Raw genomic sequence first — 20402 nt, 5'->3', positions numbered from 1 at the left:
TTGGTGCTGATGGATATCATTTATTTAGGTAAACTGACAATAGGTTCACCAAACTTAGAAAACAACTCTAGGGCTTACAGAAAAGAAACCCCTATTTTTGCTTTGGCAGCTTAGACATACTTATCATGAATAATATTCTAATCTAAAGGCTATTTGTTAACCCTAAAGTTGTGTAATGTAATTATAAAATATGGAGATAGCACATTGAAAATTCATCTCTTCAGTTAATGTGACCAGTGTCACATTTTCCACCAATATTATTTGGTCTAATCCTCTTGAAGTGAGTAGAAAAAGTGGATATAAGAAATGTGATTGATGATAGACTTTGGTCGACCCCAGAAGAGAACAGAAGCTCAAAAGACATTTCATAATGTTCAAAACTTGGCAAAAGGACTACAGTATCTCTGATAATTAGACTTTCAACACATTTGGATTTGCTAATTGGATCTCAGTTCTAATTAGACTTTTTTTATATAACTAAGAATGACGTATCATTGTATGAATTTAATGTGCTTTTACAGTTGAAACGAACAATTAGCAGCCTCTTCTAAATTATTTAATATGGAAAAAGCTGGCTGCGTTATTTTTATTGTGTCATCTTCTTTTACAATATATTGCATATGTTTGAGTTTTCTTAATTAAATCCCTTTTAGGAACTCAAAGAGAAACTTGAGTTTTTACAGGAAGCACCTAAATGGTTTATTTGTGAGGGGAAACTTGCCAATATGTTGATGACTTTGGAAACCACAAACAAAATGCAGTATAAGAAAATAAATCATAGCCATCAGGAGGAAATAGCACAAATAACCAGGTGTCCTGATAATCATGCAGTTAATCAAAAACAGTCTCCAAATATGACTAGAGCTCTGTTACATTGTAAAAACATGCAAATACAGAATAGATTCCCAAAAGTGAGGGCTCATGGAGCTGAAATCAGAGTTAATATCATGACATTTCTTCCCAAGGTGTGCATCTCTTTCTTTTCTCTGTATTTCTGATTGAGACTTGTCAATTTTTAATCCTGTTGAGATTTATATAGTTAGTCAATTTTAAACTAGTAGCCCTCAGATTTGCATATTATAAGAGTTAATAACTACATGAAGATATAAAATTAAGCCAACATTTGGAGAATAAAGAGCGGTGAACCATTGTACAACTTAAAAAAAAAAAAAAAGCTGTTACCAAAATATTCAGACAAATTGGTAGCATTGACAAAAAGACAAATTATGTTGCTTTATACACTGTGAATACTTCAAAAACAAAATATACATGATATTATTCCTCAAAAGCATTTGTACTCTTAAAAAATATAAAAATCATTTAAAATATTTTAATAGTTATTTTTCCAAGTAAAAACAGTGTCAGATCAAATTAAAGTATTAATGCTGTGAGAAAATTAAACTGGTGCAGTAATTGATATATTAGAGTAGATATTATTCTGGAATTATATGCGGTATTATTTTTTCAATTAGTGCATTACTGTGACTGAGTTATTGGTGTATATATAACTCCTCATTAAGTCAGATGTCCTCCATGAGCCTCCAAAAACATGCTGGGCACTGTCATATACCAGAAGATGATATTTCAAAGCAAGAAATAGCATTTCTGATTGTTTTATTTGTTGCTAAAAAAAGAAAACCCAAGCAGGACCTTTTCTATGCTAATTGTTCCAAGAGCTCTCACAGGGTTCTCTATAAGGTTTCTCCAGTGGCAACTGGACTATTCTTCAGGCAGAAAAGTGACCGAAGCTACTTTATTTTTCAGCTTGGGTGCTGGAATCCTGTCACAGGTCTAAATGGATCACTGACTGACAAGAAACTGGAGAATAACATGCGTGGAGTGGTTCTACGTGTGGTAACTGTTCTGGTAAGTCTTATCTAAGCCTTGATTTTGGCTTCTAGAGGCTCCTTTACCTTCCATTTATGTTTTGTTAGTTGGTTCCACAGTCTTAAGAGTTTTTAATAAATCTTGATTACCTGTTTAATATATTTTAATGGTTATATTTTCTAACTTTCAATTATGCAGATCAGGATCAGGTTTTTTGCAGGCTTTTCTTTAATTATGATGCTTTTTCAGGAACATTCTTAGACATTTTAGGCTCAATTTTATCCTTCTAGAATTTTCTACTCACAAAGTGGAGGTTTCCCTGAGGCATTCTCTTACTGAAGCTGTAGTATGCATAAGGGAAGATGACCATGATGAACAAAGGTAGATGTGGATAAAATGTAGTACATTCAGTAATGGTGAAACATTAATAAACTAAAAAAATCCTTTTCTAATAAAGAATTACTTCAAAAACAAGATCATTTAATTATTTAATAAGCATTTATTGAGTATCTGCTGTATTATCAGCTCAGTGCTGACTACTGGGGACAAATAAAATAAGCAAATATGATTCTGTCTTTATGAGTCTTATGTATTGATTCTATGAATGGGATTATTCACATGAAACATCAGGTTCAATTCCATTTAGTTGTTAAAAAATCAGTAAATGGTAGCTACTATCATTGTTCTATACATTATTACATCCTTTTAGTAAGGATGTAAAATGAAGTAATAGAAATATTATTTTAATATAAATGTTCTTAAGGTATAAAATACTCAAGTGGCTATTGCCTAAACAGCCACAGAACATGATGACATGCACTCTTCGTGCTGTTCTAAAATGTTTAATTTTTTTGCTAATAGAGTATCTTTCAAAACCTAATAGCCCATATGCACTTTTTTTGTTTAGAAAATCTAATAAATTTTTAAATTTGAAAAGGATCTCCTGTAAGCTAAATTAATTATAGAATTAATAAATGGGAGAGGCAGTCTTTTGATATGTTGATAATAATTGTGTTTTTATCAAAGTTTACAATACTAACCTTTTTTACAAATTAAATAGACCTAACTTAATTTCAGTGTTTAAAAAATGTATCTGTGAATAATCTCTATAAAAGGAAATTCAGATGAGTAATCCAGTCTCCCTTTTGGGGGACCTATGATTTATTTTCAGTTATTGTTTTAATACAGGTTTTATTAATTGGTAACTAATTATTTTATGAATACCATACAACTTAAGTGTGAATGTGCTTCTCTAGGTACCTAAGGGTGTAGATATGCATTTGCACTTATTTGCTAATATTTTAAAAAGACAGGCATGTAAAATGCAGCACTATTATGGTCTCCCAGTGATTTTCATGTAAACTCCCGTAACAACTGCAATAAAAGGCAATATATATGCTTTGTTTTTCAATAAGAAAACAAATTTTTAAATTTCTAAGTCAATTAACCTTACTCAACTGTTAAGCAAATATTTAGTGCTTACTATATAATAAACTTGGTAATGGATATAAAATAAATAATACATAATGGATATAAAATATATAATATCCTTAAGATGTGCATCTGATCTTGTTAGGAAGATCCATATACAATGAAGTAGATAAGATTTGTTAAGTGCTTACTTTGTGCTAGCTACAATACTAAGTCCTTGGTGTACATTACCTTGTTCAGTTCTCATAGTATTCCCTGGAAATCAGGACTGTTCTGATTCCAAGAATATGAAAGAGGAAAACAAGACATTCAGAGATGGATGTGAAGAAAAATGTGAGAGGTTATATAGATAGGAAGAAAGAGTTTTAATTCAAATCCTGAAGGCCTTCACCTGGACTTCTTAACTCCCTCTCTTAATGACACATTATACTCTCTCCACTCTTACTCTGATAAGTGTGAGAATTGAAGTATCTATAGAATTTTATGTGCCTTGAGAATTGGAAATGTTTAACTCTGAATGAGGTGAAAGTGAGGTTTATTGAGAAAACTTCAAAGGGCCAATTATTTTCAATTCATTTCCAGACTGAATAGAACGATTGCTATTTTCTTCATGAAATGGTTGTGCTTCACACGGTGTTAATACTTGCGGTACCCCAGGTTCACCTTCAGGACTTGAAATGGTCTCTGTTTCCTACAAGCTCAGCCCTTCTCAGATCCTGAATGTGGCTAGTGAGTGGAGTTATGGAAACATTCTGCTTTCCCCAAGGCTTCTGTCATGAACTTAATCAGTTGGGTGCCCAGCTTAGTGAAAGGTGTTTACATTTATTACATTCCCACAATATACAGCCATTATACTTAATAATCTTGCATGCCTCCTGATTCTTGCAGGGTAATAAAAACCAGTACTGACCTTCTTAGTTCCTACAAGCACCTTTCCAGGTTCAGCTCTCACTTACATGGCTTTGCACGTTTCCTCCACCCAAAACAGAATCACACTCCCCTCAACCCACTAAGCAACTGTAAAATAAAATTTCATTGCTTAATTACACTACCCTGGAACTAGGACTTGTTCTATATTGGATTTGATCTGACCAGGTAAACACCACCCTCTTATATTCCATAGACATTTTACCAATACTTTCCAAAGAGAGAAAGAGAAGGGCCCAGGTGTAAATCCTCTAAGGAAAGGTCTTTTAGTTTTTGTTTAGTTTTTAGATATTATAACTGAAATCTTATCTCAGCTCTACCCACTCCCTTTTATTTTTTAGGAAAATGATTTTATCAATTACGCATAAGTTAGCAAATTGATTTTTCTTTAAATCTCTACCTTTATCATTGTTAATGATATTGATTAGAGGAAAAACAATCAAATTTATATCTTAAACCAAATAATTCAATACTATATTATAGTTTGTGACTTTAGCAATAAATAACTGATATATTCAAATATTTCACTGAAGAGAATTAAGTGAAAGAATTTTGAGGAAAAAAAAAGTAAACATAGTTAAAGGAATTAACAAGAGGTATAGTGAAGCACCAGAGACTTGCATTAGCTAAATTGGGGTTGGGAAAGGGAGTCCACTCAAGGTAGCTGTGAACTTTGGTGCAGGAAGAGAATGGAGGAGGAGCATCACTGCCAAAATCACAACTAGGCAGTGAAAATGTAGGAAGAGAGGATACTGCAGACTCATTCCTACAATCTTTCCATCTCTTTCCAATTGCAAATCCAAGCATATGTCAGAAAGCAAAGGAACCTAAGTAATGAAGACCATGAATGTTAGGCTTCCAGAACACAGAGCAGGGTGGTGAAGGCCACAGTCTATCTGGAGGGGAAACCGGTAAGCACCAGCACCAGCACTTCCATTTCCTAGGATCTATTATAAGAATGTTTTATGGGTCAATTTACTTAATCTTTATAAAACAATATAAGGACATTAGAACAATCAAAATCAGCACTGAAAAGTTAACTAAGTTTCCATGCCCACATAGCTAACAAGAGCTAGAGATAAGGTTCAAGCTCAGAGACCCCAGTTTCAGAAGCCATGTTCTTAACTACTCTGCCTTCTGCATCAGAGAGAACTCATGTTACATTTAAATTAAATAGGGTGTAACTATTGAGATCTGAGGATTTCATGCTATTGAATTGGTCCCTTAGGAGCATATTTCTGAATGGCATCTCATGTACATAACTTTATTTTTTTAATCATCACCAAAGTGACAAAAGTTTTTATTAGAAATGAAGAAAAAATTATTGAAGGAAAAAGAATGAGTATAAAGTAAGACCCAAGACTTTGGCAACTTTTCTAACCCTTTTATTTCCACATGTTGCCAATTGATTTCTACTTCTTATCCAGGGGTCTAAATGCTTTGTTACAAAGCAAATGAAGATTTTTTTCCCTTTAAGTTTCCTGAGTGGTAAAAGTAAAAATAGCTACAAATTACCAATCATGTCATTCAATTTTTTTCATGGTAACTCCCCCAAAACTACTAGAAACATCATCATGATATAAATATAATAACATCTATGAAAATAAAATGAAAAGACATTGGTAACAAGTGAAAAGAAAGTCATGAGAAGCTATGTAGAAGGATAATACTTGATAAACATAAACTTAAATTTGGAAGGAGTTCTTTTACCTGTTGGACTTGAAGCAGACACATGTTATCTCTAATGATACATATATTTAACTCATAAATTCATTTGAGAAGTATTAATTGAGAACCTTCTAGTTGCTTCGGGTACATGGGATACAATGATCCTTACTTTAGGGAATTTCACATAGCAGGACATCTTATGAAGCTCTCAAAATGTTTTTGAAAAATGGGAGTACCATTTTCCTAAATTAAATATACAATATAATGTTTCTTTCCCTAAATTATCATGAAAATGTTTCAGTAGCTTTGTATAAATAAATGATTAGAAGTTCATGATACAGCTGTAGTAGTGATTTTTCTGTATTTCATAAGTTAAAAAATAAATTTTCCTATTTTAATATCTCTGAAATTAGGATGCATTTTTCAATTGCTAATTGCAAGTATAGTTGTCAGCATTTTTGTCTTTATTAGTGATGTGTAAAAATAATTCTGAATCATATGATAGAAAACAATGTAGATTAAATAATCCATGGTATGTTTAGAACATTAACTTAACAGATATATCCAGAAAGTTAAATAAAAAATACTGGAAAAGAAGGGCATCTAGGTTGGCTCCACAGTTTAGCTATTGTGAATTGTGCTGCTATAAACATTGATGTGGCTGTGTCCCTGTAGTATGCTGTTTTTAAGTCCTTTGGGTATAGTTCGAGGAGAGGGATAGCTGAGTCAAATGGTGGTTTCATTTCCAGATTTCCCAGGAATCTCCATACTGCACCAATTTGCAGTGCCCCCAGCAATGTATGAGTGTGCCTTTCCCCCCACATTCTCGTCAACACTTATTGTTGTTTGTCTTCATAATAGCTGCCATTCTGACTAGAGTGAGATGATATCTTAGAGTAGTTTTGATTTGCATTTCTCTAATTGCTAGAGATGATGAGCATATATTTGTTGATTGATTGAATATCCTCTTCTATGGAGTCAACCTAGATGCCCTTCAGTGGATGAATGGATAAAAAAAAATGTGGCATATATACGCAATGGAATTTTACTCAGCAATAAAAGAGAATAAAATCATGGCATTTGCAGGTAAATGGATGGCATTGGAAAAGATAATGCTAAGTGAAGTTAGCCAATCCCAAAAAAACAAATGCCGAATGTTTTCTTGGATATAAGGAGGCTGACTCATAGTGGGGTAGGGAGGCAGAGCATGGGAGGAATAGATGAATTCTAGATAGAGAAGAGGGATGGGAGGGAAAGGGAGGAGGCAGGGGATTAGCAAGGATGGTGGAATGTGATAGACATCATTATCCAAAGTACATGTACGAAGACATGAATTGATGTGAACATGCTTTATATACAAACAGAGGTATGAAAATGTTCTATATTGTAATAAGAATTATGATGCATTCCTCTGCCATGTATTTAAAAAATAAAATCAATAAAAAATATTTTTAAAATACTGGACAAGAAGCCATAATAAAGCCAAAAAAATTTTTTAAATACCTTCAAAAGCAAAGAAATAATAGGAAATGAAACCATTTGAAAAAACTGGGACAGTACTTACAACAACAACAACAAAAATACCATTCAAGCTAAAACTGTTGTTGTAGTCATAGAAGCATAAAAATAAGAAGCACACAAAAAAGGTAGGAAAAGTAGGAAATACACAAAAATAGCATATCTTGACTTAATATCACACCAAATAAGATCCAAACTATGTGCTGGGAGTAATGTCTGGTCTCTCTAAACAAACTGCTATAAGAAGAATTATTTGCTTGTCTGTAGCAGATAGCTGCGTACTGAATTAGCATTTTATAGTAATGTCTTTTTCCTAAAATTCTCCATTATAAGTTTCTTCTTGAAATTATTTCCAACAGGCCTTATTTCCCTATGAAATTTCACATATGGTCTGAAAGAGGTAAAATATTATCATATAGTACATTCTATAATTATTAGCATTGACTTAAAAACTACTTATTAAGTACATATTGTAACCTAAGCATTGTGCTAAAGTCCAGAGACAAAATATATAAATAAATGAGAGAGAATTCCAGCAAGTAGAAGACAGAAGTCACAGTTTTTATTATCCAATTTCAGAAGTGACATTCATGGGCTTTGTGAATCTAGGGGGAAGTTTTATTCCCGTTTCACTGTGTTCTTTTATTCAAACTTCTTTGTAAGTCTCTCTTACTATACTTATATTTAATAATTTTAACAATTTTGGACTCCCCCATTAAACTCTAAGTACCAATAAAACACAAACTTGGTTTTCATTTGTAATGGCTGGCACATAAAAGCAGCTTTTTAAATATTTTATTGAATGAACAAATTAGAATATTCTGATAATCTGAAGAAGGAGAGGTGTCTGTGTGTGTATTTGTGTTGGGGTGGGGGAGAGAAAGGAAAGGAAAGGGAGGGGGAAAAATAAAACTCTACTAGTAATTATGAAAATTAAAAATAGCTGAACACAGACTGACAGTATTAAGATTCTTAGTTCTTTTTTAATTTGTTATATATGACAGCAGAATGCATTATAATTCATATTACATATATAGAGGACAAATTTTCATATCTGTGGTTGTACACAAAGTAGAGTCATACCATTCATGTCTTCATACATATACTGATAATGATATCCATCTTGTTCTGCCATCTTTTCTACTCCTATGCCCCCTGCCTTCCCCTTCCTCCCCTTTGTTCTATATAGAGTTCATCTAATCCTCCCATGCTCCCCCTCCACAACCACATTATGAATCAGCATTCTTAAATCAGACAAAACATTCAGAGTTTGTTTTGGGGGGATTGGCTAACTTCATTTAGCATTATATTTTCCAGTGAAGTGAATAGAGAGCCTACAATTTGGGAATAAATTTTTACCACACGCATATCAGACAGAGCACTAATCTCTAGGATATATAAAGAACTCAAAAATCTTAACTCACACACACACACACACACACAAAAAAAAAAACCCACAAACAATAAATGGGCCAAGGAACTGAACAGACACTTCTCAGAAGAAGATATACAATCAATCAACAAGTATATGAAAAAAAAATGTTCAACATCTCTAGCAATTAGAGAAATGCAAATCAAAACTACTCCAAGATTTCATCTCACTTCAGTCAGAATGGCAGCTATTAAGAATACAAAAAACAATGAGTATTGGAGAGGATGTGGGAAAAAGGCACATTCATACATTACTGGTGGGACTGCAAATTGGTGCAGCCAATAAGGAAAGCAGTATGTAGAATCCTTGGAAAACTGGGCATGGAAACACCATTTGACAGCTATCCCACTCCTTGGTCTATACCCAAAGACTTAAAAAACAGCATACTATAGGGACACAACCACATCAATGTTTATAGCAGCACAATTCACAATAGCTAAACTGTTTAACCAACCTAGATGCCATTCAGTAGATCAATGGATAAAGAAAATGTGGTATATATACACAATGGAATATTATTCAGCATTAAAAGAGAATAAAATCATGGTATTTGCAGGTAAATGGATGGAGCTGAAGAATATAATGCTAAGATTCCTAATTCTTTAATTTCCATTTACCAAGTCCAAATTTCCTAAGGGATAGCAAAAGATATTCTAGATGGATAGGTACTCTGTGTCCCTGAATCAATTCTCTTGGTGAACTGAACTAAACAATCTAGATGAAATACTTCGGGCTCTTTTTGCCTATTTTATTTATAGTTTAAGCAAGTTCTTAGCCACATGCTTCTTACTGTTTCCCTTTGGAGAACATCCTGGTTTATCAGACTCCCCAAGCTTCCAGAAACACCTAAAGTAGGTCCATGACTCCACGCTCAAAGACCAAATGAATGAAAAATCTTAACCTCCTCCAGGGTCTGTAGTTTTCTAAGACATTTACCTCTTCTCCCAGAATTATCTCCCTCCACTCATAGAAGTGAGAGAGATAGGTGTGGATATTTGCTACCCTCTCAGCCTCCTCAGAGGCAACATCAGTGATTGGGAGAGTCAGTTTGACTAGTGGTTCTACTGGGAAAATTCTCATAGCAAGGAGATGGGAAAGAAGTTGATGGCAAGCTTTTGTAGCACCCACAGTAACATCTGAAGAGGGCTTTGGAAGAGTTAATCATAAAATTTGATGCAGAGCTCCAAGCAAGAATAACAACCCTGGGTGTGGAATTTCTAGAAGATGATATAGAAAATAAGTTGAAACTCACAATGAAATATGATAAATGCTCTGTAATAATACTGCAATGTGAGTCGACAGTGTAGCCATGTGGTGAAGAACACAGCTCCTGGAACTGTTCTACTTCTAGGATGAAAGTGTGGGGAGTTCCAGAAAATACTCCCCAGCAAAATGAACAAAGCTGCCCAAACTAAACAAATAAACAATAGCAAAATTTAAAGTCTCTGAAAATATTTGCAAATGATGTATCTGATGAGGGATTTGTAGTTAGTATATGTAAAGAACCATTATAATTTCTTATGGTTTAGATGTGAGGTATCCTCCAAAAGCTCATGTGTAAGACAATGCAAGAAAGCTTAGAGGTGAAATGATTGGGTTGTGAGAGTCTTAACCCAATCAGTGCATCAATCCCCTGGTAGGGATTAACTAAGTGGTAATTGAAGATGGGTAGAGTGTTACTGGAGGAGGTAGGCATCGGGGGCATGGCTTTGGGGTGTATATTTTGTATCTGGCAAATGGAATCTTTTTCTCTGCTTCCTAATCATCATGTGAGTTGCTTCCCTCTCCCACACTTTTCTGCCATGATGTTGTGCTCACCTTCGAGTCCCCAGGAATACAGCAGGCCCTCTGAAACCATGAACTCTCAAATGACCTTTTTCCCTCTACAGTTGTTCTAGTTACAGCAGAAAAGCAGTCACAGCATCAAAGAAGCTGACTAAAACACAATTCAATGCAAAAAAAAAAAAAAAAAGAAAGAAAGAAAGAAAGAAAGATACCAGTTAAAAATGAGTAAAGGATCTGAGCTGGGCATGGTGGCACACATCTGTAATCTCAGGAACACATGAAGCTGAAGTAGGGAGATTCCAAGTTTGAAGACAGTAGGACAACTTAATGAGACCCTGCCTCAAAATAAAGGGCTGGATATGTATTTCAATGCTAGAGGGTCCCTGGATTCAATCCCCAGTACTGAAAAATAAAATAAATAAAAATGGGCAAAGAGGGGGACAGATTTCTAAAGAAGATAAATAATAAGCATGTGAAAAGATGTGAAACACCATTTGACATTATGGAAATACAAACCAAAATCATGATGAATTACCACTTTAAACTTATTAGGATGCTTGTTACCCAAAGGAGCTATAAAAAGTGTTGACAAGGATATAGAGAACTTGGAAGTCTTCGTACTCTGAAAGTGGAAATGTATAAATGGTGTAGTTGCTCCAGAACATAGTCTGGCAGTTCCTTAATGGTTAAACATAGTGTCACCATATGATCTATCAACTCCACTCTAAATGGAGTCTTAAGAAAATGAAAACATTTCCATACAAAAACTATCACAAATGTTCGTAGCAGCATTATCTTTTTATCTTTTCTTGCATTGTTTATTTTTATTTACTCTTGATTTATTATTACTGTGTATATTTTATATTAATATTTGATTAGGTTTCATTGATTACCTCTTAATAAATTTAAATAAACAGTCACTAGAGCATTTTGTTTTAATGCAGATTTATCAAGGACTTTCTTCACTTTTAAAACTTTTCTCTTTGATATCATTGTGTTTTTCATAGCAGCATTATTGATAAGCTCAAAGTGGAAGTATCCCAAATGTCAATCAACTGATAAACATAAATAAAATGTGGTCTACCCTAAAATGGAATTTAATTTGGCAAAAAAAATTGAAATTACACACTGGTAATGTGGGACAACATGGATAAACCTTTAAATGTGTTTAGTCACAGTGAACTACATAGTATATGATTTTGTTTATATAAAATATGCAGACTAGATCAATTTATAAGGAAGGAAATTAGTGATCACTTAGAGCTGGTAGAAATTAGATAATTGAGAGATGGCATCTAATGGGAGCAGGATTTCTTTTGGGGGGTAATAATGTTCTAAAATGGATTTCACATATCTTTGAATATACTCAAGCTATTGAATTATATACTTTGAATGGGTGACTTGTATGTTATATGAATTATATCTAAATAAGACTGGTTTTCAAATAAAGAACTGAGACTTTGGAACTGTATCACCTATGTTTAAATCTTCAGATATTCTACCTATGAACATAGGTCAAATCACATTCTGTAATTCTGTTTCTTCAGTTATAAAACATAGAAAACGATATTAATAACCTTATAGAGCAGTTATGAAAATTAAAGGAGCATGTAGAGGACAAAGGATTTCCAGCAAAGCTTGTCACACCAGAAGTGCTACGTATGTTATTTCCTGTAGTGTACAGTGTTAAGGCAGGACATGAAAGAAGCATTTAAGACATGTGTGACAGTGGACAAGGCTTCAAGGATAGCACTTAAATTAGTTTTGAAAGATGAGCAGGGATTTCTAAGACACAGATAAAAGGGGAGTGATATCCCACCATATGAAGAATATACACAAAATCATACAAATATGGTATTCTATCAAAAATTTGAAATATCCTAAAGTACACTGGACTATTATCTGAAGTAAATTAATTGAAATACAGAAAACTTCAGTATTCTGTGTGTAAGGTATTTATTCTCTTTTCAGAGCTTCTTTAAAGACAATTCAATAAGAAATTTGTGAATATTAAGTTACCATAGCATAATGTAGCTAATATTTATAAACAAGTTAAAATACCATTGTTAAATTCTGTTCCAGCTTCAAATTTAGGTAAAATGGTGCTCATTTCTATAGTTGAAAGAGTGTAATTAGTAGACACGAATTTATATTATATACATATTTTATTCTGTCTCTTCTGCTGATTGTACCTATCTTATGTGAAAGAAAAGGAGAAAATGTGATTTTTATAAACACACACTTGAGGAAAATTGGCCTATGTAAGTGATGTAATTTATAGCAATACTGGAATATGTGCTCACTTCAATGCTGACTAAATAAAATCATCCTGAGAATTGGTGCATGACAATGGCTTGACAATTTCCCATTCTATTATATCACACCAATTTTTAAGATGATAGCCGTCATGCTGACATGTGTTAGTATTGCTATTGCACGTGCGATAACTGTGTGTGACCCAACTTTTTCACTCTTGGAAGCTGAAACCTGATTTCTTACACTAAACAACAAATAAATATTTCAGAGATATATTATATAATTTGCTCCTGAAAAATAGCTTTATTACTTGTCTCTGGAAGTTTAGAAAGAGATTGACAGAGTCATTTGCAAGTTCAAAAATGTAAAAACAGTAGGTATATAGACTTCTATAATTTCTCCAATATTCTAGCCTGAACTGTATTATATCTTACTTTCATAACTGCAGTGTGCCATTTCATCTGAAAGAAAGCCTAATACTAAGGTGACCTTGAAGTTTTAAGTTATCTTTTGGCAATGCAATAGTTTAAGCATAGTCCCAACAACACAATATCAGCTTCCCATAAAATTCCTAAGGAACAAACATGAGTATAAATTATAAAAACTGGAGAGATACTGCTGAGATCGATTTTACTTTTTAGTGTTACAAAGGAACGTATTAAGGAATTAGTAGCTACTGAATCTTACAGATAACTTTGCCAGCTAACTTACTAATAAATCTTATTCTTGGTATTTTCTTATCTATAATTTTTACTAGAGCCTACAATGTTATGTTTTAAATTTTGCTAATATGGGCTGAGACTTATAGCTATTAAAAACTTTTTCAAGTTACATATGTGCTAAAAATAAGCATTGAATCTTTGTTTTGTCTAATTTGCTCCCAGTAACAAGGACTGGTATGAATAAATTCCTGTGATAAACAACTATAAAACTGAGCAAAATATGGAAACATATTTTCAGACATTTGTTAACAGATACCAATAGACTTTGATTCCTAAAAGGCTGGAAAAAAACTAAATGTAAGATATGGAAAATGACAAATCTCAAAATAGTGTGGCCTGAGAAGAGGGAGTAAGGAAGAAGGCAACGCACTGATAACATTGATCTTTTCCCAATACATCCTTTCCTAGTGACAGGACTATCCCTAGAAAGGAAGCAAATATCGTCCAGTGACAAGACAATCCCTGGGAAGGAGATATTCCTCAAGCCTAGAATGTCATTCTCTGGGAAGAAGCCAAAGCATTGATCCTTCCCCAAATAAATTCTTTCCCAGTGATAGTACAATGGACCCTGAAGGGAAAGAGAGAAGCCCTAAATGCTGACCCCAGACCCTCCATTCTTCCCCAAGTAAAAATATTGCCCAGTAAAAACACATTTCAAATTCTCACAAACCTGTTTCCTGAGTGCTCAAACTGATAACGCTCTGTCAATAATTAAGTCACCTCTCAGTGTAGTATATATAAGCACAGACTCCCCCATTAGCCAGTGGATCATTTTCCACCAGGAAAATGGGTCGTCCACCTGTGGCATGACTCCACAACTGAATAAAGGCCTTGCACCCACCTCAGTCATTGTGTGCTAACAATTACTCCATCTTTTTTCTGCTGGCAATTTCTACAATGGAGACAGAGACAGAGATCCAAAACAATTGTCAGCCTCATTGAATTGAGAAAAAGTAGAGATCAGAGAGTCAGAATGCTGAGGTAGTTGGTAGTTTGGGAGACACATTCTAGAAAATGGCTATTAAAGGGGTGAAAGGAATTCCTTCTACCTTCTGAAGGTTCAATATTTGATCTATGAAATAAACTGATAGACAGATTAGCAGGAGAAAAGGCATGTAAGTTTACTAATTGCCTGGGAACCATATAAAATGTGGTACTCAATAAGGACCAGTTAGTTGGAGTTTAAACAGCATTGAGCTGCTAAGAAAAATGGGCATTGGGGATTCTGGAGGGAGGTGCCAACAGATGGGAGGCTGCGGGAGGAATGAGTGTGCCAAAGGCGCTGGGTGAGTGTCTTGATTTCCTTTCCTTTCTCTGGTGGATGAGGTGTCAGGGAGGGAGTTCACGACAATCACATTCCTTCTCTTCCCTCTTATAAGGGAACTTCAGAGAAATTACCTCACTGTACTTTGAAGGGAAAGAGGAACAAGACCAGGGATATATTAGAGAGAAGATCAGAATGATCTTGGTTCTCCTTTATTTCAAAGCACTCAGTATGACAAAGTGCCATACTTTGAGCCCCAACACTATACAAGAAAATATTTTCAGAAATTTTCATGGAAGTCTACTTGAGTGTTGGCTGAGTATTCAGGTCTCTATATGTAAAGAGAAATTTTACAAGGATGAGGAAAGAATGAGAAGAAAGTAGATAATTCCCAGAGCTCACACATGGTGTAGAGACTTGTTAAGAAAAAGTTTAGGGCTGGGGTTGTGGCTCAGAGGGGGCTTGCTAGTATGTGTGAGGAACTGGGTTTGATCCTCAGCACCACATAAAAATAAAATAAAGATATTAAAAAAAGAAAAAGTTCATATGGGGAATCTTACTGTACCAAGACTTAAAAAAGATAAGTGAAAAGTATATATTTACCATGGAGTTCCATAATAATTAGCAGATATTAGGTAAGCAAACTTATATAAAGTAGGGTTCTCCCACATACCTTGCTTTGTCAGTGTTTCAAACATTGCTCCAAACTCTCAGAAGACCTAGATTTTATCAAGGAGACACAAGTTCATCTACACGTCTGAGCTTCAAGGGCTTGTTGCTATTTTATAGTTGACATAAACTAGCATTGGGTAACCAGATGAAAAAAAAATCACAGAAAATTTTCTTTGTTTATATCAATGTGCAATAACAATTCTGCTTTTAAGAAATAGTTTAACCTGAGCCAAATATGAGTGAACATGCCCCTAGAACACAGGTTTAAGATACCCTGAATGATGTGCCCTGAAGTAGAAGAGATTATATGAACTTTTATAGCCAAAGAACAAAGAAAATCATAAATCAATACATTCAATAAATACATGGGTGGGGGCATTAGGTAGGTGGCTTCACCAAAGCAGGGAAATCTCTTTTACAGGTTTCAGATGTTATTTTATGGCATTCTTAGCTTTGGTGTTGTTGGAGGCTATGCTTAATATATGCTAAACTTAATAAATTCTGAAAAGTTTACATAATAGGAAAGTGTTAGGTCAGATAGGAAGGTTAAGTAAGTTATCATTTTTCTATAAGGCCTATGATAGCCCAAGAAAATTTTGGCTATAAATATTCAATATTTCACCTCTTCCCAATCATGATCTTCTACTGAGCCAAGGTCAAACAGCATCTTTACTAAATATGTGACTTCTTTGGAGACCAAATCTTCCTAATCAATAGAGAAAACAACCTTAAAATTATTATGTAAAAATTAAATTTTGGGGTTGCAAAAGGAAATGAATTTTGATATAACCTTGTATGCTTTTCCAGTCCCTCCTTCCTGAAAGGCCCATCTTGGATGACAGCCTTACCAATGAGAACACTAATCCCCAGGTAGGACTTAGATCCTTTCAAGGGGACAGTAACAGTTTTGAGCAATAGAGGATCATTAATCAAATCACTGTCCATTGCACTAAATAGTACTCTAGAGTGGTCTGAAATGAGAAAAGATACCTCCAAAAAGCATCTAATCTGGGAATAGTTTACTCATCTGTCAGCGTCTACTATTAAAATGCAGCTCCCTCTGGGGAGGTCGGAGCCAGTCAAGGGGAGAACCACCATACTGCATGGAGGTCCCAGAAATGGAAAAGTTGGTCAAGGAAAGGAAGGCAAATGCACAATTTTTCAGAATACATCCCTTGGGTTTTTTAATGATCAGTTGAAATACAAAAAGGTTTGGGTTTTAATTTGCTCTTTCACAGCACCTCCATGTAAACTGCCAAGTAATTATTTTAACCTGGAAACAAAAATCCCTTTATGCTTGTACTAAATTTGTGATTCTAGCGTGTGTTCAATCTTTTGTTAAGGAATTTCAAGTTCTCTAATCTTTGTTTTTTTAAAAAAAGTTTTTGGTTTCTCTTTTAGATGTTTGAAATTTCTTTTTTCTTTTTTATTCTTAAATATTACTGTTGACATGATGTTTGAATTGGAAAAATGAAATTTCAGACTACATTTTTTTTTCCCATGGAAAAAAAAGTACTCTGCCGTTCAATTAAAAATAACAATCTGCTATGTTGTTCTGGGGCAAATGTAACCTCTAAGACTATGGTCAATAGAGCACTCAAGAAAATGAAGTATTGAGACTGAATGATTTGAAGTCAATGTGGGGAATAAAGAAGCAAATGATTAGCATTTGAAAGCAAGGTCTTTTACCTTCTTAAAAGTCAAGGAGAATAAAATAGTGATCAAAGGGTTTAAAAAATATCACACCTTTGTTTTATGAATCCTTTCAAAATTTTAAGAATGACCTTGGCCATCAGCCCCAAGAACCAGGATGCATTTCAAAACACATGTTACATTTGGAAACATTTCTAGAGTATGTGCTAGGGAATACAAAAATGTATAGGACCAATATTCACTGTTTTTAATAACTCTAAGTGACATTTGCTCCATCCAATGAAGGATCTAATAGGTTGAGTAAGTGTTAGGACAGATTTTAGGCGAAGCATTCTGACTTATTATGCAATAAGATAACATGGGAAAAAATCCATACATTTTTATGTTTTCAAGTGAATTACAAGAACTTCCTTCTAATTAATTTGATGCTGCAGTTCATATTCCTTCTGATAGAAGCTGGTATAGAAGTCATTTTTATGTACCTTGTCATTAATTTTAATAACACTGCTAGTAATAATCCTTTGTGTGTTTTCATTTTGTGCAAGACAGAAGATTGCCTTTGTAGTTTTAAGTTTAGATTTCTCCACATTTTTTTTTTTGTAAATCCCTACAGATTTGTTTCTTGCTTTTAAATATCAGCACCTTTCTGCTTTCCACTCTTCTGTCGCTGCCCTCTATGCAGGAGATCATTTCTTTCAAGTTTCCCACTGTGCTTCATAATAGAATCAAAAGAAAAAGGTACATCCTTCAGAAAGTATTCAGCTCACTAGAAATAGAAAGCCTGCAACTTTATTCTTAAAACCTTAGATCAGCCACACCAGTGGCTGAAATAGTGAGAGTACTTTCCACAAAGGATGTAGAGTGGGGTTAGCGAAATATTTGGCACCTTGTTCTCTCCAGAGTTACTTTTAGGGAAGAGACTATCTTTTTTCAAGAAAATGACTGTATGCTGTTGGGAGAAAAATTTTTTCTGTACTCACAGAAGGTTCAGTGTATGGAGTCTGTGAATTAACTAGCAATAGATTCACAGAAAAAAAAAAGATATGTGGAAGTCACTCAGTAATGAGTAACTTGCAGAATACTCAGAGGTAAAATTTATACTGCAATTTAACAAAAAGAGAAGGATATGGTTCGGGCCTCAGTTTTCAGTCTCTTTCGTTGTTAGAGTTAGCAGAAAATGCTCTTGGAGGAGGGTTTATGGCATCTGTATTTTCGGGAGGGTGTGCTTTGGTCAGATAAGGGAAATTAAGATAAAATTTCAAATGATTTGACTTTAAGTTCATCTTTATGGCAGAACTGCAGACGAAAATTGCAGCATAGCTTGGAAGGAGAAGAAAGTGCAAATACCTTTATTTTACATGTAAAAAATATTTGAGTTTCAGAGTAGGGGGAAAGAGGGAGAGGAAGAGAGAGACAGAGACAGAGACAGACAGACAGACAAACACACCATGTGTTTAAAAAAGTTCTTCCTCTCTTATCACCAAGTAGTTTCTGTCCCCCTCCCAGATACACACAACATGCTCATAGCCTGATGAAGGAAGTCTAGGTTAATGGCTTATAATATAGACTTTAGCATGAGAAATTACAAGATTCAAATTCTAGTCTTTCTTACTAGCTTTATGACTTGAGCACAGTATTTCTCAACTGTACCCTCAAGTTTCAGTCCTCTCATTTATAGCATAACAGTGCAAAAGATTTCTAGGAACTCAAAGAGGTAATGTGTGCAAGAGAAAATTTTGAGATATGTAAAGTACAGGGTTTGTTTATTTTTATGTGCTTTATCCTTCAGCCTAAATATAGATTCAAGGTTTAAATTTTTTTTTAATTCTTTTACCAAATCCTTTACTATTTCTTTTCTCAGCACATGTCTTAGACTCTTCAATTCTGTTATCAGAGTCCTAAACCAGAAACTCAATTCTGAGAGTCCCCAAGGTCAGGTCTGTCCCCTGATAAAATGGTAAAAAGCAGAACAGGTGGCTCTACCAGAAAGACAAGGGTACTTATATCCTTTGCCCTTAGTCCAAGGGGCTGATACAGACTGGAAGTTTTGCAGAAAGGACGATGAGGACAAAGCTTGGGTGTGTGCACAGCTAGAGGACTTACACAGCTGGCAAAGCAGGTGATCTTGGTCATGCATGGTCTGTCCCATCATTATCTCAAGATTGGTCAGGTGGGAGCTTGTCAGCAATAAGAAAGTTGCTATTGCCTGGGGTGGGGAGTACTTTCCATTCATCAAGATGTTTATTGATCAGACTTGTTATTCCTGGAATCCAAGGTGATTCAGAACAAAGGAGAAAGATGAAAAATGGAAGCAGAGATGGCAAGTATTTTATATTGCTTTGAGTTACCTATTCGTTATTTGCAGGCCCAAGTGAAAAATTCAAGTCCTTGTTACAAAACCACTGAAACTTGGCTTCTAGTTTCAATTCTCCAAAGAAACTGCTTTTCTAAATGTCTTCAAGTTCTATTAGACAACTGAAATGGGTGCTTTCAGGACTTATCAGTTGGGCCTCCCATCTCAGTTGGAATCCACTGATAACCTCCTCCTTGAAACCCTGTCCTTACTTACATTTTCCAAGAAGGCCTAACCCTGACACCATTCTACCTCTCTATCCCCTCTGCCTCCTCCACTGGAATCTTTTCTTCCAGGGTCCCGTTCCTGGCTCTTATTAGTTTTTACCACTGAATGACTTTATTTACTTTCTTGAAAACTAAAATCATTTGATTTCCAACCCTGGCTTCTCCTTCGTGTTTCAGACTCTCTTATTTGTAGGAATTATAGAAAAGTATTCTACCTTAAATGACAAAACCTCAAATAATGTGGAAAAGAAAAATTAACAAACTCTTCATAATTCTTTTATTTCTATCACTTACTAGTTAATTTGTTTTATTATCTCTAAAAATTAAAATCATTATGGTCCACAATTTGTAGGATTATTGGGCATAAATATAGAAAAAGTATTTTGAAAGTGCACAGCACATATTAAGTCCTTTTTTGGAGTTTTGTTGCCATTATTATTACTGATATTATTTTCAAGTGTTAAACACTCACATACTGTGGGTAGTTCTGTACATTTTGTTCCCACTTAGTTATAGACACATGAATAATTTTAAGGGAACTAGGTACTGTTTGTATTAGAGACTTGCAACAGTTGTTTTTTTATAGCTACATAATGAATACTTCTTAGAGTTGCTTCAAACATCCATTAATTTATCAAAGATTATGTATAATTCCCAGAATTCTAAC

The 20402-nt window shown here is 34.4% G+C and overlaps 1 protein-coding gene across 3 annotated transcripts in view; it reads left to right on the top strand.

Moving 5' to 3' along the window:
* GRID2 (glutamate ionotropic receptor delta type subunit 2) overlaps nucleotides 1–20402 on the top strand; it is a gene marked incomplete at both ends in the record, with an annotated part of 1503481 nt that overhangs the window by 1062951 nt on the left and 420128 nt on the right. For all 3 annotated transcript variants that reach the window (XM_081304511.1, XM_081304512.1, XM_081304510.1), the window contains one exon: nucleotides 1765–1866. In XM_081304511.1, the coding sequence (XP_081160637.1) occupies nucleotides 1765–1866 (102 nt within the window). The remainder of the gene's footprint in view (nucleotides 1–1764; nucleotides 1867–20402) is intronic.

This window comes from Spermophilus citellus, assembly GCF_964194105.1.
Source record: "Spermophilus citellus genome assembly, chromosome: 8".
Lineage (NCBI taxonomy): Eukaryota > Metazoa > Chordata > Mammalia > Rodentia > Sciuridae > Spermophilus > Spermophilus citellus.
Note: the sequence above shows the minus strand (reverse complement) of the source record. Positions and strands in the feature narration are given on the sequence as shown.